This window comes from Salminus brasiliensis, chromosome 21 (genome assembly GCF_030463535.1).
Source record: "Salminus brasiliensis chromosome 21, fSalBra1.hap2, whole genome shotgun sequence".
Taxonomy (NCBI): Eukaryota; Metazoa; Chordata; class Actinopteri; order Characiformes; family Bryconidae; genus Salminus; species Salminus brasiliensis.
Window position 1 is genome coordinate 3,481,574 of NC_132898.1, and position 16,074 is coordinate 3,497,647.

At 40.3% G+C, this 16,074-nt stretch overlaps 1 protein-coding gene across 5 annotated transcripts in view; it reads right to left on the minus strand.

The window, feature by feature from the left end:
* grip2b (glutamate receptor interacting protein 2b) overlaps window positions 1-16,074 on the minus strand; it is a 214,287-nt gene that overhangs the window by 74,262 nt on the left and 123,951 nt on the right. Inside the window, exon 1 of one of the 5 annotated variants that reach the window (XM_072665623.1) lies at window positions 13,608-13,747. The exons of the other annotated variants lie outside the window; for them this stretch is intronic. Coding sequence (XP_072521724.1) covers window positions 13,608-13,647 — 40 coding nt within the window. The 5' untranslated portion in view covers window positions 13,648-13,747. Of the gene's footprint in view, window positions 1-13,607; window positions 13,748-16,074 lie in introns of those variants that run through there. 5 annotated transcript variants of the gene reach the window in all.

Sequence of the window (16,074 nt, forward strand, 5' to 3'; positions counted from 1 at the left end):
CGCAGCTTTGTCTCACAAATAAAGTAGGATCTTCAAAAGGAGGGGGATGAAGCTGGCATCTTATTGGGATACGGACACGTTCACGTCATACTGACCATAGTAGACCAGAGAAGGAACATGCTAGATCATGGTAACGTAGGGCAGGTCATTAAACACACTAAAGGCCTAGTGTCTTTATACCCGTGGCATTACCTGGATCCTATCCTGAGGTCTGCATTTGGATCTGCAGGGTGGGCAGCTACATTCAGCATGAAAAGTAGGTCGATAGCAACTCGCGTTGCTCGGCTAAAGCCGGGCTAACCCAAAAGCAAAGTGCAGGAGTGAAACTACTGCAACTAAGCTAGATTTAGCCCATCAGGAACCAGTAATCTAGAAGCTGACCACTGTACTGATATAATGCTATGACAAGTAGCCACCAGATGGGTTAATGGATGCTTTAAATACGTCAGATATAATAGTAGCCCACCTAAACGGTGGGCATTTTAGATTTCAATTTACCACCCCGTCACTTACCACTCTGTCACGCTTCCATGTCTGAATAAAAAGGATGATATTAACAAGGGTTTTATGACTAATGTGTAAAATGTTTTCTTTTTGGAGGATGAACATATCTTTCTTGTTAGATATGGTCATATACCACCCCATCACATACCACCCTGTCACATTTTATTGTATATATGGCTCCCGTGTCTGAATAAAAAGGATATCTAGAAGAATTTTATGATTGAGATGGAAAAGTTTTTCTTTTGGTAGATGAACATATCTTTCATGTTAGATATATTCATATACCCCCCCTACCCACCCCCCCCCTTCACATACCACCCTGTCACGTTTCATTGTGAATATAAATCCCATGTCGGAATACAAAGGATGATATTAATAAGGGTTTTATGACTAATGTGTAAAATGTTTTCTTTTTGGAGGATGAACATATCTTTCTTGTTACATATGGTCATATACCACCCCGTCACGTTTTATTGTGAATATAAATCCCATGTCTGAATACAAAGGATAATATTAAAAAGAACGTTATGCCTGAGGTGGGAAAATATGCTTTTGGAGGAGGAACATATCTTTAATGTTAGATAGATTCATATATCTTACTGTCACATACCATCCTGTCATCTTTTATTGTGAATATGGATCCAATGTCTGAATATAATATTAATAAGAATGTCATGCCTGAGGTGGGGAAATATGCTTTTTTGGAGGATGAACATGTCTTTCATTTTGCAGATTAAAAAAAAAAATGCATTGTTGAAATAGCTCCCGTTTTGTAGAGTGACTCATAATCAGCCTCAGAGTTTCTCATTATCAGATTACTGAACTGCTTGTAGAACGAATTACTGCCAAGGTCTAATTTTCTGCAGTTATCAGATTATTAAGTGCATGTAAACGCAGGCTGTGATCTAACTTACAACTAATTAGTTTAGGGAAGAAAATCCAGTTATAAGATCACCGGTCAGTAGGACACGATCGCAGAGAAAAGCCAATTTAATAACACCACCAATTAGTCAACGCTGTAAAATAACTACCACAACAACACGAACCATGTAAATGATGAAAACTATCTGTTGTGGGTCCGCAGCCTACAAAAGACGATTCCTTTGTAGAATGCCCCCCTGTGTTACTGCTCCATGTTTTAAAGTTATCAGCCTAAACGAATGGCTCTAATTAGCCAGAAGATGAATGCGGGGGGCTCATCTGAGAGAGGTTGTGTTTTCCCTTTATTTAGACTCAACGCTTGCACCTTAATTACTCCACATTATCAGCACACAGCAGCCAGAGAGTCAGGCCAGGGAGGAAGGCTGCACCCTGGGTGAATATAAGACATGCAAAGAGAGCAAATACACAGAACACTTCCACTTAACCATAAACACATTAAAAAAGAGAACATACTATACACACACACACACACACAGGTGCTACACACCTGCAATATAGACACATCATTAAATTCTAGATTCTATAATTATTTGGTGACTGCTGTATTCAGTAAACATTGTAGATTATTGTAGATGAACTACTGCAAAAAGTAGCTACTGTAAAGAATTCAGTAAATACTACAAAATATTCAGGAATTACTGTCAATTAATCAGTAATAATAGCAAATTATTGAATAACTAATGTAAAGTATTCAGTAACTACTGCAAATTATTTAACAACTACTGTAAATTAATCAGTAATAATAGCAAATTACTGAATAACTACTGTAAATTATTCAGTAACTTCTGTAAATTATTTAGTAATAATCACAAATTATTAAATAACTACTGTAAATTATTCAGTAATAATAGCAAATTACTGAATAACTACTGTAAATCATTCAATAACTACTGTAGATGATTCAGGAAATACTGTAAATTATTTTTAACACCAACTGTACTGTAGTGAATAACTACTGCAAATTATTCAGTAACTTCTGTAAAATATTCAGCATCTACTGTAGAGTATTCAGCAATAGCAAATTATTGAATAACTACTGTAAATTATTCAGTAACTACTGTAAACTATTCAGTAACTACTGTAGAGTACTCAGTAATAATAGCAAATTACTGTAAATTATTCAGTAACTACTGTAGAGTATTTAGTAATAATAGCAAATTACTGTAAATTATTCAGGAATTACTGTAAATTATTCAGGAATTACTGTAAATTATTTAACTACTGTCAATTATTCAGTAACTACTGTACATTATTCAGTATCTATAGCAAATTACTAAATAACCACTGTAAAATATTCAGTAATTACTGTAAAATATACTGTAGAGTATTCAGAGATTACTGCACATTTTATGTAATAACTACCGTAAATGATTCAGTAACTACTTCAAATTAACTAAACAGTAAAACTATTTAACGTAAAAAGGCCTGGATAACTCTATTCAGATCAAGCCAGTAGGAGAGCTGTCCAGGCAGTTGGAACATCTCCTCATTTGTCCACCAATCTGAAGAACTACCCCAGTGCCACGGATTTCTGACCGTGAAAATGATTCATGTTCCTACTGGCCCACTTAATTATGGAGTTTACAGCTGGGTGTGGGACCAAGGAGACGTGTTTGCTTCCCAGGACAGCACGTTCCTTTCATTTTAAAATGGGGGATGCCCAAACGCTGAGGTCAAAAGGTCACAGTAGAAACGTCTAGAGGCCTGAATTTTAGACGTGTGATGGTTCAGTCATGCTGTCTTGAGCGATGCTAATTGGTGGGGTGTGGTAGAAAAGTCCAGGACCTTCTCTGCAAAAGAGAATCTGAGCAGAAGGCATGATGAAAATGCTGCTTCACGCAACAAACAGACGAACAAGGAGAACGTGGACCACCGTGGACCCCCCCAGACCCCCCCTGCTGTGGAAGTGCGCTCTGAACTGGCATAAAACACAGCTAAGCACTAGAATCAGACGAGGTCTCATTCTGAGCTCCCCTCTGTCTGACAGAACTGGAGTGATGGAGGCGTACGTTCTCCAGAGCATCACGACGCAAGGACCCCTGCCTCCTCTGCCTTCCAAAGAACTAATGCGCTCACCAGCCAGGCGGAAATGAGTGGGAGACCCCGCATCCCAGATCAAAGCGTGTCAGCGCCGCGCCACGTCGGAAATGACAGCCGGCGCAGGTTTTCCCGCAAGCTGTGTCACGATACATTATCATTATAGGGAGCGTCGACACCGCCAGGGGTTCGCCAGCGAGCTCTCGAGGGGGCCACGGCTGCAGAACAACAAGGCAGAAGAGGTTTGTTTGGGAAACCGGGGAATTGAGTTGGGGAGTTTACAGTACTTGACCTTTCGACTTTGCGTGGGATTGAGACGAGAGCAAGGTTCAGCACCTTCTAGATGCTTTCAGATCCTTCTAGAACTTGGGAACCATTTGAAACCATACAATATATATATATATATACACACACACACACACACATTTAGATTATAGATCCACTTGCTTTTGACGGTCAACCATTCTTGTTCTTGGTGGCCTAATAAATGGTGTTTATGGTGTAACCATCTTCTCATTTGTCCATTTAACTGAAGAACTAACTACCTCAATGCCATGGAGAGTTCTGATCATAAAAATTTTGAGGAGTTTATAGCTTGGTGTGCAGAGGTGTCAAGTAACGAAGTAAGATACTTCAGTAAGATACTTTGAAATTTTGGTTATCTATACTAATAAATACTGGAGTAATTATTTTTCAGCCTCGTTACTTCTATTGTATTTCCATTTGTTTTCATTCCGGCTCGTCATCCTTCAAAAAAACCCTCTCCAGATAAATCTCTCCATCCGGAAAGTGTGAGTCTGACTGTGGTTGGATGAGAAGTATAAACAGAGACCATTCTGACTCCCTATTGGTTTATAAGAGATCCATCACACCTGCACACGTCCCGTCACTCTCCAGCGAGCTCACAGCAGACGTCTGTAGTCTAGTATGAAGACTGTGTCCGTGGCAGAGACTCAAGAGACCTGCAGTGAAACGTCCCGACTGAGCCCCACATTTACATTCCAGTAAAGCTTATTGATCACACGCCTCTGAAGTCTGACTTTCTGCAGCTTTACAAAACTTCTAGACAACGACTCCTCATATTTTCCTCCATGAAGCTCATGTTGATGCTCAGTAGAGCACAGAGACGCTCCTTTAATAGAGCTGATATTACTGAAATGCTTCATTTTCAAAGGGCGGATCTGCAGCTGAAACAGGAGCCTAGTGCAGCCCAACATTTTTAACATTAACATTTTAATAGATCATTCTCCTCATTATGGCTTTTAGAGAAATGGGTTTGTGTAGAGTAGAGGGGTAGAGGGGTAGTGCACTATAGACCCCTGTGGTGCGGCCTAAGCTTTCGGTCTTTGTTTTCCTTTCATTACTTTTACTTTTCTACTTGAAGTCGTTCTGAAACCAGTACTTTTACACTTTTACTGGAGTAAAAAGCTTAAGTTCATACTTCAAGTCTTTTAAGCCCTAGTATCTATACTTAGTTCTACCTGAGTAATGAATGCGAATACTTTTGACACTTTTGTTGGTGTGAGATCAAGCAAATGGGACCCCAGTTACAGAAGAGCTGAGGAACAACCCACCTTAAAACACCTAAAAACCTGCAATGCAGGGTCAGTGATCTATACTGGCTACGCCATTCAGCAGGGCTCCAAATCAGAAATTAATCATATTTTTACTAATTTATCTTTAAGCAAGAGAAAACAAACACATTCAAAACATGAAACATTATACTGATATTCTCCATTGCCATGTATTTATCTATTTATACATTTATAAATGTGGAAATTGGCACTACATCTATCTGGAACAATCTTACCATTCTACCGCTTGTAGAAGGTCACAGGAACATGTTCTCCACTTCGTAGAAATCACACGGCCCTAATAACCCAAGTCCCATCTTATCATTAAACTTCACAACTTTGCAACGCATATGTGCACAGATGTGTGTTTTAAATATGCATCTGACGAGGCCTGGCCCAAGTGAGCTAGCTGGGTTTCAAAGCCAACCGACTAATCAGCGTTGCTACGACAACAGGGTGAGGCGAGGTTTTTGGCGGCCTCACTTGAGAGGCCTGGTTTTCTGAAGTTCAGCAGTGCCGCCGTTCACCCCAGCCTTCACTTTTACCTTCAAGTCAAGACTTCTGGCTGTGTGTAAAATCGCTCTCACAAAACTTTGTATCTTTTCCTCTAACTCTACTTTTTTTTATTAGATTTTTGACATAACATAAATCTGAAAGGTGTTCTTTACATTGTGTTGAAATTTTATAGTGAATGGACCAATAGAAATGCTCCAAAATGACTGGACAAAACATTAGCCACCTTGCATGTTAAAGGTGGTAGAAAGTTCAAGCTCCTGCAGATGGAGCTGCACGAGGATGATCTGGCTATGAATACCTGTGGGGTTTGTGACAGGATTCATGGATTGGGATAAGGGGGTCCAGTGCAGTGAGGGTCTCTGTAGGTGTATGGAAGCAAATGGTCATACAGGTCTACCAGACAAAAATGCCAGGAAATTCTCATATGGGTCTATATATATATAAAATATATATAAAATGTATATATATATAATAATTTAAAGGCATATTTCCCAGCCATATGATGGGTTTTTTTTTTATGTAGAAGCTCCAGATCTCATCAGAACAGATTCAAGAGCTTCTCATTCTGAAGAAAGAAAGTAGTGAGATCTTGTCGGTGAGCTAGTCTGAAGAACAGAGTTCAGTTCCTCCAAGTTTCTCCTGGACGCCCCCCAGTCCAGCCAGCACAGCGTGGAGGATGTGTTCAACTCCATCAGCAGCAGCAGCAGCAGCAGCTCACCTGATTTACCATCATTAAGCCCTGATTTACCACCAAACCAGGTGTTGATCTGAGGAGAACTCTAAATAACACTAGACTCCATGAGAGAGGAGAACTTTGGAGATGTTCTAATGATGAACACAGTGATGGAGAACCTCCTCCACCACTTTAGTGTTTATTCTAATATCAGAGTTTTACTGAGCAGATAAACACTTACTGCCCAGATTAGAAGCTGTTAGAGCTGATTCTCTTTTGCACAGTATACACTTTACACACCCCACGGAGTGATGTAGGTGATTTTACATGTGCTGTTTTGTCTGACAGCCGAGTAACAAGTTTAGCTGTGAACAAATTCCAGCGCTCTGACCTCCGCCCCAGTGTGCCTGCCTCTCTCGCTCTCCCGATGGAAGGTGTAATGCAATCCGAGCCTCGGGCTGCCACCATGTTTCACTGCAAATTTAAACACGGGATGTAACGACCTGTCAAGAGGACAGAACCCAGGCGGAGGGAGGTACGAGAGCATGCCAACCCCCCGCTCCATTGATGTTAGTGCTATTACTTTCCTCTTGAATAACCGACAAGCTTTTACAGGCTGGCTCAATTAGGTGGTACTGAAATCATGTGGACAGGCAATCAATACAACACAGAACTCATTAAACGCTTTCGGCAGCAAGAATGAATCCGTACGTCCGGATATCACACAGTGCCAAAGAGCAAGTACTCGTACACGCAGGGACAGCGAATACTTGGAGAATGTGGGGACATTATGCAGAGACAGGGGTGTCATGTAGGTCATGGAGCATCTGTACTACAGAGCTGCCGTAGGGCCTTAGCACTTCTGTGGCCTCCTTCACAACTTAAACGCAAGTTAAAGAGCAAACATCACCGCCATCAGTCGTACTGCTAAAGCCACTAGGTTAAACGTCTTCCAAACAATGTATTTAAAAATGTCAGCAGTTAGCTAAAGAAAACATTGTCAGGTTAACATCTAACATTATCTAGAGTAGTCAACATTTACCTAACATCGGCTAGAAAGCTAGAGTACTTAACATCTAACTAACATCAGCTGGAGTAGGTAAATCTAGCGAACATAAGCTAGAGCAGTTGACATCTAGCTACCATCAGATAGCACAGATAACATCTAATTAACATCAGCTAAGACAGTAAACATCTACTGAATATCAAGTAGAGCAGTTAACATCTAGTGAACATCAGCTAGAGTAGTTAACGTCCAACTAACATCGGCTAGGGCAGTTTAACATCCAGCAAACATCAGTTAGTGTACTTAACATCTAATTAACATTGGCTAGAGTAGTTAACATCTAACATCAACTAGAGAAATTAACATCTAATTACGATTGACTAGAAGAGTTAACATTGAATTAACACAGGCTAGAGTACTTAACATCTAACACAGACTACAAAAATAAACATCTAACTGACTAGAGTAGTTAACATCAAAGTTACATTGGCTAGAGTAGTTAAAATCAAATTAACATTGAGTAGTTGACATCGGCTAGAATAGTTAGCATCTAACATTGACCACAAACACAAACATCTAACTAACATCAAAAAGAGGAAATAACATCTAATTGACATTGACTACAGTAGTTAACATCTAATTAACATTGCCCAGAGTAGTTAAAATCGAAGTTACATCAACCAAAGAAGTTAACTAATAATAGCTAGAGAAATTAACTTATAATTAACATTGGCTAGAGTAGTTAACATCTAATTAACTTTGGCTAGAGTAGTTAATATCTAACACTGACTACAAAAATAAACATCTAACTAACATTGACTAGAGAAATTAGCATCTAATTAACATCAACTAGAGAAGATAACATGAACTAGAATAGTTAACATCTAACATCAACCAGAGAAAAGAATATCTAATTAACTTTGGCTAGAGTAGTTAACATCTAACTAACAATAACTAGATAAATTAACATCTGATTAACATTGGTTAGAGTAGTTAACATCTAACACAGACTACAAAAATAAACATCTAACTAACACTGACTAGAGTAGTTAACATCAAAGTTACATCGGCTAGAGTAGTTAACATCTAACATTGACCACAAAAACGAACATCTAATTAACTTTGGCTAGAGTAGTTAACATCTAATTAACATAGGTTAGAGTAGTTAATATTGAAAATCAAGTAGTGAAATTAACATCTGATTAACATCGGCTAGAGTAGTTAACATCTAACGAACAAAAGCTAGAGCGGTGGTCCTCAAACCGGTCCTAAGGGCCCCTCTAAGCGTTCTGCTTTTCTGGAGTTCATCTAAATGCTTCTAAATCATCAACATCTTCCAAACAACATATTTAAAATGGCAGCGGTTGTGCTAATGATAGCGGCGTCAAGATTGGTCTCCTTGGCCCAAAGCCCAATCCTCGTTATCTTCTGCTGTAAGCCACACATCCCGAACAAAGATGAAAATCAATTACAAACAAAACTGGCTGGTCTTTTTTTCCTTCTTTCCCGAGAGTGTCTGCATTGTCTGAAACAATTCATTAAAGTGCTGGAACCATCTCACGCTCTCCTCTTCCCCTTCTCGGCCCATATTATCCCCAACTGCTGCACCAAAGCAATTTTCTGCAAAATATGCAGTGATTATGTGCATTATTATAAGAGTACGACTAAAAAAAAATACATGCGTAATTATAGCGAGTGCACTTTCCTTCACTACCCCCCTGAATAACATGGTAAAACAAGCAAAGCGGCATCTGGAAAACAAGCTACAATTAGTGTAATAAGTAGCTCCAAATTGCTAGCTGTTTAAAATGTGAGATTAGTCACAGGCGAGGCACAAAGGGGAGGACATTTCACTCGGCCGGCGCTGCAGAGCGCGTCCAACCTCTCGCGTGTGGGAGGCAGGGGAAGGCGGCAGCTGGTAAAATTACTGGTTGTTCACCTCGGAGGAGATACACAAAAGGTAGAAGGTTTCATTTCTGACATTTTAGGGGCTGGTGTTGTGCCCGAGGACAACAGGAAATACAGCAGACTTAAAGCTGAGAGAACGGACTGGAAAAATCAATATTTTTCTCAAGGCTCTCACCGTCTGGCCTATCGCTCCCTACCTTGGTCCCCAAAGCTGCAGTGACGACTTCCCGTCTAATTAGTGGTGGCATGCAAAGTGACTTCTCATTAGAGCTGCCGCTGAAGGAATGGGGGAACACCGCTGATGCAGCTGTATGCATGATCAGTCTGGAAAATCTGTTAAGACCTCAGAGCACAGTGAGAAACAGCGAGGCTAACACGCTGATGAGCTTGTTAACTGTCGGTAGCCAGTCCTGGTGAAGCATTCAGACCGCAGTGTCAGAGTTTTGGCTTGGCGAGTTTATTTAGATATTGCTGTAATTGCTTATTACAGATCCGCCCAATGGAGAGTTGGCTGACAACGTGCAATGAATAAGTGTCGGTATGTAGGCCTGTGTGAGAGAGAGACAACAGTAGAGAGGTAGACAGGTTTATCAGGATGCACAGCTCAGGTAACCTCAAGCTAGAAGTTTGCATTTTGACTTCCTTTGGTCTTCAGTCAAAGTATCTTCATGACTTTATGAAAGGATCTTCAGATAATCTGAATCAAAATAAAAAAATAGCATCCAAATGTAGAGCTAACCACTAGATTACGCTGTTTTCTCCTCAGTGGATGACATGCCATGTTTTCAGTGTTTCTAGCCCTAGCTGAGATCAGTTAGAGGAGTTAACATCTGCTAGAGCATTTGACATCTAACTAACATCAGTTAGAGGAGCCAAGATCAGTTAGAGCAGTTAATACCTAGCTAACATCAGCTAAAGCAGTTAATGTCTAGCTAACATTAGCTGGAATTGTTAATGTCAAGCTTACATCAGCTAGTGTAGTCAACAATTAGCTATGGTAGTTAATATGTAGCTATCGTCAGCTAGATCAGTTAATATCCAACAGCATCAGTAAGAGCAGTAAACATCTAGCTAACATTAGCTAGAGAGATTAACATGTAGTGAACATCAGCTCGAGTAGTTACCATCTAACATCACCTAGAGCAGTTAACATCTAGTAAACATTAGCTAAAGTAGTTACCATCTAACATCACCTAGAACAGTTAACATCTAGATAATAGTAGATAGAGCAATTAACATCTAGTATACATCAGCTAGAGTAGTTAACATCTAGCTAACATCAGCTTGAACAGTTAACATTTAGTGAACATTAGCTGGAACAATTAACATCTAGTGAACATCAGCTAGATTAGTTAACATTTAGTGAATATCAGCTAGAGCAGTTAACAACTAGTGAACATCAACTGGAGTAGTTAACATATTATATAGAGCAGTTAACATCCAGTGAACATCAGCTAGAGTAGTTAACATCTAGTGAACATCAACTGGAGTAGTTAACATCTAGTGAACATCAGCTGGAGTAGTTAACATCTAGTGAACATCAACTGGAGTAGTTAACATCCAGTGAACATCAGCTAGAGTAGTTAACATCTAGTGAACATCAACCGGAGTAGTTAACATTTAGTGAACATCAACTGGAGTAGTTAACATCTAGTGAACATCAGCTAGAGTAGTTAACATCTAGTGAACATCAACTGGAGTAGTTAACATCTAGTGAACATCAGCTAGAGTAGTTAACATCTAGCTAAAATCAACTGGAGAAGTTAACATCTAGTTCATATTATATAGAGCAGTTAACATCTAGTGAACATCAGCTAGAGTAGTTAACATTTAATGAACATCAGCTAGAGTAGTTAACATCTAGTGAACATTAACTGGAGTAGTTAACATCTAGTGAACATCAGCTAGAGTAATTAACATCTAGTGAACATTAACTGGAGTAGTTAACATCTAGGAAAAATAAGCTAGAGCAGTGGTCCTCAAACCAACCCTCAGACCCCCTGAACGTTCAGTTCTTCTGGCGTTATTTTAAGTCTAATAACGGTTCGAGATATCAGTCAAATCTTCAGTTTTCTAAGAATTTCTAACACCGAGCAGCAGCACAGCTGCCCTGTCTCACAGTCGGTAAAAACAGAGACGTGCTGTTTCACAGAAGGTCTGGTCTGACTTCTCGTGAGACTGGAACCCGCGACAGTTAACTGAGTACTCAGGCACTCATGCACATCCTTTCATCAGGCATGTTCATCAACAGTTCTCATCTCTTCCCTATTGCCATACATCTCTGAGGCACAGCACCACACACACACACACATCTCACCCCCACTGGGAGAACATTAGGCAGAGCGCTGTAGCATGACTCCTGCTTATGTTCCTCACAGATGCAGCGCAGTCTCCTCAATCCCTCCACAGAGCCGAGAAGATGACTTGATCTCGGACACGCTGGGAGAGCCGCTCCTGAAATCACCAGACGATCTGTCCGGCTGGGATACTGTATTTGAACCTGATCAGTGTGTTAGCGGACTTTATCAGAGATATTGCCGAATCAATGTTTGCTTCTATATCAATATATTAATATGAATTATAACTAATTATTTTAAAATGAATAATATAAATAAATATTTGTATTATATGTTATAACAAATTATTTTTCATTTATAAATAAAAATATTGGTATCATTTATGACTATTTCATTTTAAATGTATCAATGAAATATTAGTATAAATTATAACCGTTTTTTAAATGTATAAATGAAATATTAATATTATTTATAACAAATGTATTTAATTGTATAAATGAACAATTCGTATACTTTATAACTATTATTGTTTATGTATTAATGAAATATTAATATTATTTATAACTTATTTATAACTAATATTAAAGTCATTTTTAGTCTATGAATAAAATATTGGAATTATTTATAATTATTTTATTTTAATTAAGGACTAAAACATATTGGTATTATAAGTAATTATTTTTTAATTTATACATTAAATATTGTTATTTACCACTCTTTATAACAGTGTTCTGCAGTCAAATAGTAGTTCTGCCAATTAACCACCCATCTGTAGCTCCCCCTAGCACGGCCAATTGTGCTCCCTCAGACCCCGGGTGTTGATGGCAAAGCAGCATGACTCAAGATTCAAACTAACGACCTCAGAGCCTGCAGTACCTTTATTTTGTAATTAAGGGACCACTTTTTGGTGCTATATAGAACCCCTTTTAAAAGGTTCTATGAACAACCATATAACAGAGGTCTTCCAATGTGCTCTAGTCAATTAGAACTAGAACTGTAAGTACTATTATTAAGCATAACAGGTTCTTCACTCTTGAAAGGGTTCTTTAAGCAATGCCACAGAAGAAACTCTCTTGGTTTGCTATAGAACAAGTTATGTAAGAGAGATCTGTGAATGTAAGGAACCTTTAAATGAGGAACCAGATCTTCTTCACAAACTTCAGCTCAGCTTTAGGGAACCAAAAGATGCTCTTCTATGGCATAATTTGAAGAACCTAGCATATTTATTCTTTACTATAAAGAGAACCCTATTTTGGTGCTATATAGAACCTTTTTTAAATCTATAAAGAAAATTCTTGTCTCATTATTTTTGACAGTTTTTACTTTTTGACATCATGTGAATCAGTCAGTTGTTCCTCACATTGTGTCTCAATTTTATAAAGAATGGATCAATAGAAATGCTCCAAAATGACTATGGAATAAAACCTTTTTACATTGACTTCCATTGAAAGTTAAGAAGGTTTTTTCCTCCTCCTGTAAAGTTGCCGGTTTTAGGATATACAAGCATTTTGCGTGACATCCACAATATGAAAACTCATAAAAAAGCAATTTACCAGGCACAGCAACCCTTTCAAGCGCTCAAATGGTTCTACAGTTCTATACAGAGCTATGCTTAGCTGGCTTTGCTAAGGAACCCTTGATGACCCCCTTTTTTATAAGAGTGTAGAGTGTCCCTCATGTGTCCACATTTACAGGTAGTCTTAATAGCAGCCAGCCGTAACACAATACATACTGCACACAGACTGCATACTGACCCTGATTTAACCACACGCTGACCAAACAAACCATTTGACACAGTGACTCACAAAGCCTCAATAACAAAGAGGTGGACAGGCTAGTGGACACACACACACATGCAGTAAAATGAATTTCCACACGTCAGACGTCCTCAAAGACCTGCAACCTGCAACACGAGCTCGCTCGGTGGTCTTCTGAGCTATTGAAAGCAGTAAATCAGAGCACCTCTTGAGAAAATAAGGCAATAAGAGCTACAGTGACCCAGAGGACTCCAGCCAATTACGTCCCCCTGACTGATGGCTTCTAATCTCTACTTGTGGCGCAGGAGACAGCACACAGCGCCCGGCTTCACGCTGTACAACAGACACAAAGGCTGGTTAAAGAAGCAACGGCAACAAAAGTGCAGTGCTCACCAAAGCTGTTCTTCACTTCTCTCCGCAGTCCACACAACATGTTGCCGTGCGCCGCTCTTACACACAGCTCAGACTTACACACACACACACACACTCACTCACTCACACACCACACTCCCACACACAGTGCAGAGCCCGAATCAAAGCTCCTCGTGCCACGCAAAGCGGATTCCCTCTGCCTGGCCGCTGTGCGAGCGGGGCTGCGAGTGTAGGCGCAAGAGCACACACACACACACACACACAAGCGCTAGGGTACACCCGTGCTCTCCGTAACTCCTCGCCAGCTGTCCATTCACGGAGCAGGACTGAACCATCTTCACAGGCTGCGCTCTGGCTTGGTTCCTCCTTCAGCTGTGACTGTCGGAGAACAAAAGAGATTACTTAGGCTCTGGATGGACATGGACCAGGTCTAGAAACGTCCCAGGCGAACAAGAACCTTGTTTTTCATTGATTCGCCTCTCCAGGCTTCTAAAAGGTGGTGGATTCTGGAGCAGATGAACCCACTTGTAGAAGAGGGGGCTCCTCCAACAGTCTGATTAAGTGATAAAACAGCAATTGTGCCGTCAAACTAACAATTCCACGTCTGAATAAGGAGATGAAGCTGGATACGGTCAGTTGAGAACCACTTTACTGGAAGTTCAGAGAGTTTCGATGTTCCTACTCTGATCAAAAACCAAGGACAGTTGCCTTAAAGGCTAAGCAATATGAATGTAAAGAAATTGAAGACTTTATCTCTAGCTGTAGCCCCTTCAAAAGCTGGAGATACCTCCAAAAACCTCCCAGGTCTAAAAACGTCAAATGTGAACACGACTGTACATATCATATTTGGCAGATTTCTACAGATTAAGTGGGAGCATCTTGGTCATCAAAAGGGAACTCTTCCAACAGTCTGATTAGATGATAAAACCCAGCAATTGTGCCATCAAACAAACAATTCTACGCCTGAATAAAGCGATGAAGCTGAATAAGGCTGGTTGAGAAACACTTCATTGGAAGTTCAGAGAGTTTTGGTGTTCCTACTCTGATCAAAAACCAAGGAAAGTTGAAAACCAGGAACCTTTTGATTAGAAATGTAGTGTAATGATGTTCCTACACAGTTGTAGCCCCTTTCGAAAGCAGCTGGAGATCCCTCCAAAAACCTCCCAGGTCGTACGAAAACGTTCCACATGAACAAGACTGTTTGGTTATTTCCCTGTTTGGCTTCTAAAAGGTAACAGATTCTGGAGCAGATGAACCCACTTGTAGAAAAGGAGGCTCATCCAACAGCCAGAATAAGGGATAAGACCCAGCAATTGTGCTGTCAGATGAACAACACCAGGTCTAAGTAATGGATATATGTAGTTGAGAACCTCTTGATTGGAAATGTTTGGCAGATTTCTACAGATTAAGTGGGAGCATCTGGTCCATCAAAAGAAGGCTCTTCCAACAGTCTGATTAAGTGATAAAACCCAGCAACTGTGCCGTCAAACGAACAATTCCATGCCTGAAAAAGGAGATGAAGCTGAATAAGGCTGGTTTAGAACCACTTCATTGGAAGTTCAGAGAGTTTTGATGTTCCTACTCTGATCAAAAACCAAGGAATGTTTAAAACCAGGAACCTTATGATTGGAAATGTAGTGTTATGATGTTCCTAGTTGTAGCCCCTTCAAAAGCAATTGGAGATTCCTTCTTGTTGCCTGTATGGCTCCCAAAAGGTAACAGATTCTGGAGCAGATAAACCCCCTTGTAGAAGAATGGGCTGTTCCAACAGCCTGAATAAGGGATAAAACCCAGCAATTGTGCCGTAAGATGAACAACACCAGGTCTAAGTAATGGACATTGTATGTGAGAACCTCTTGATTGGAAATTTAGTGTTTTGATGTTCCTACTCTGATCAAATCCAAGAAACGTTGCCTCAAAGGCTGAAGCAATAGGAATGTGAAGCGACTGGAGACTTCAATTTCCCTCTTTGAAAGCCGCCGGAGATACCTCCACCAAACTCTAATCTCCCAGCTCTAAATCACCCCAACACACACTTATAGCCCCATTGAGGAATGCATGCAGGATCTCTGTGTATATTGCTTGGCTGGAACGTTTGGATGAAACAGTGTTGGAGGCCCAGCCTCCTCCTGCCTCCCTCTCAGAAGAGCTTTAGCCTGTAGCCCTGCCTCCATGAATCACACACGATCCAGTCCCCATTGCCCCACCCACCCATGAGCCTGCCCCAGAGAAACGAATGACTAACACCCTGCCAGACCAACTGATGCGAGTGTCGCCTCCTCTCTCTCGTTCCTCTTGTCTCATTCCATCTCCTGCTGTCTGATGTTCTTTCACTGGGCCTCGGCTTCTGGCGGGCCAGCTCCATCCAGAGAAGATCAATATTCTGGCCTGTTAAGCAGTGCAAACATCATAGGCTCATCATGATACTTTCAGAACTCAAAAAAAAAGGTTCAGAGGTTTGTAAGACAGCGTAGCTCTCTGTTCTCTG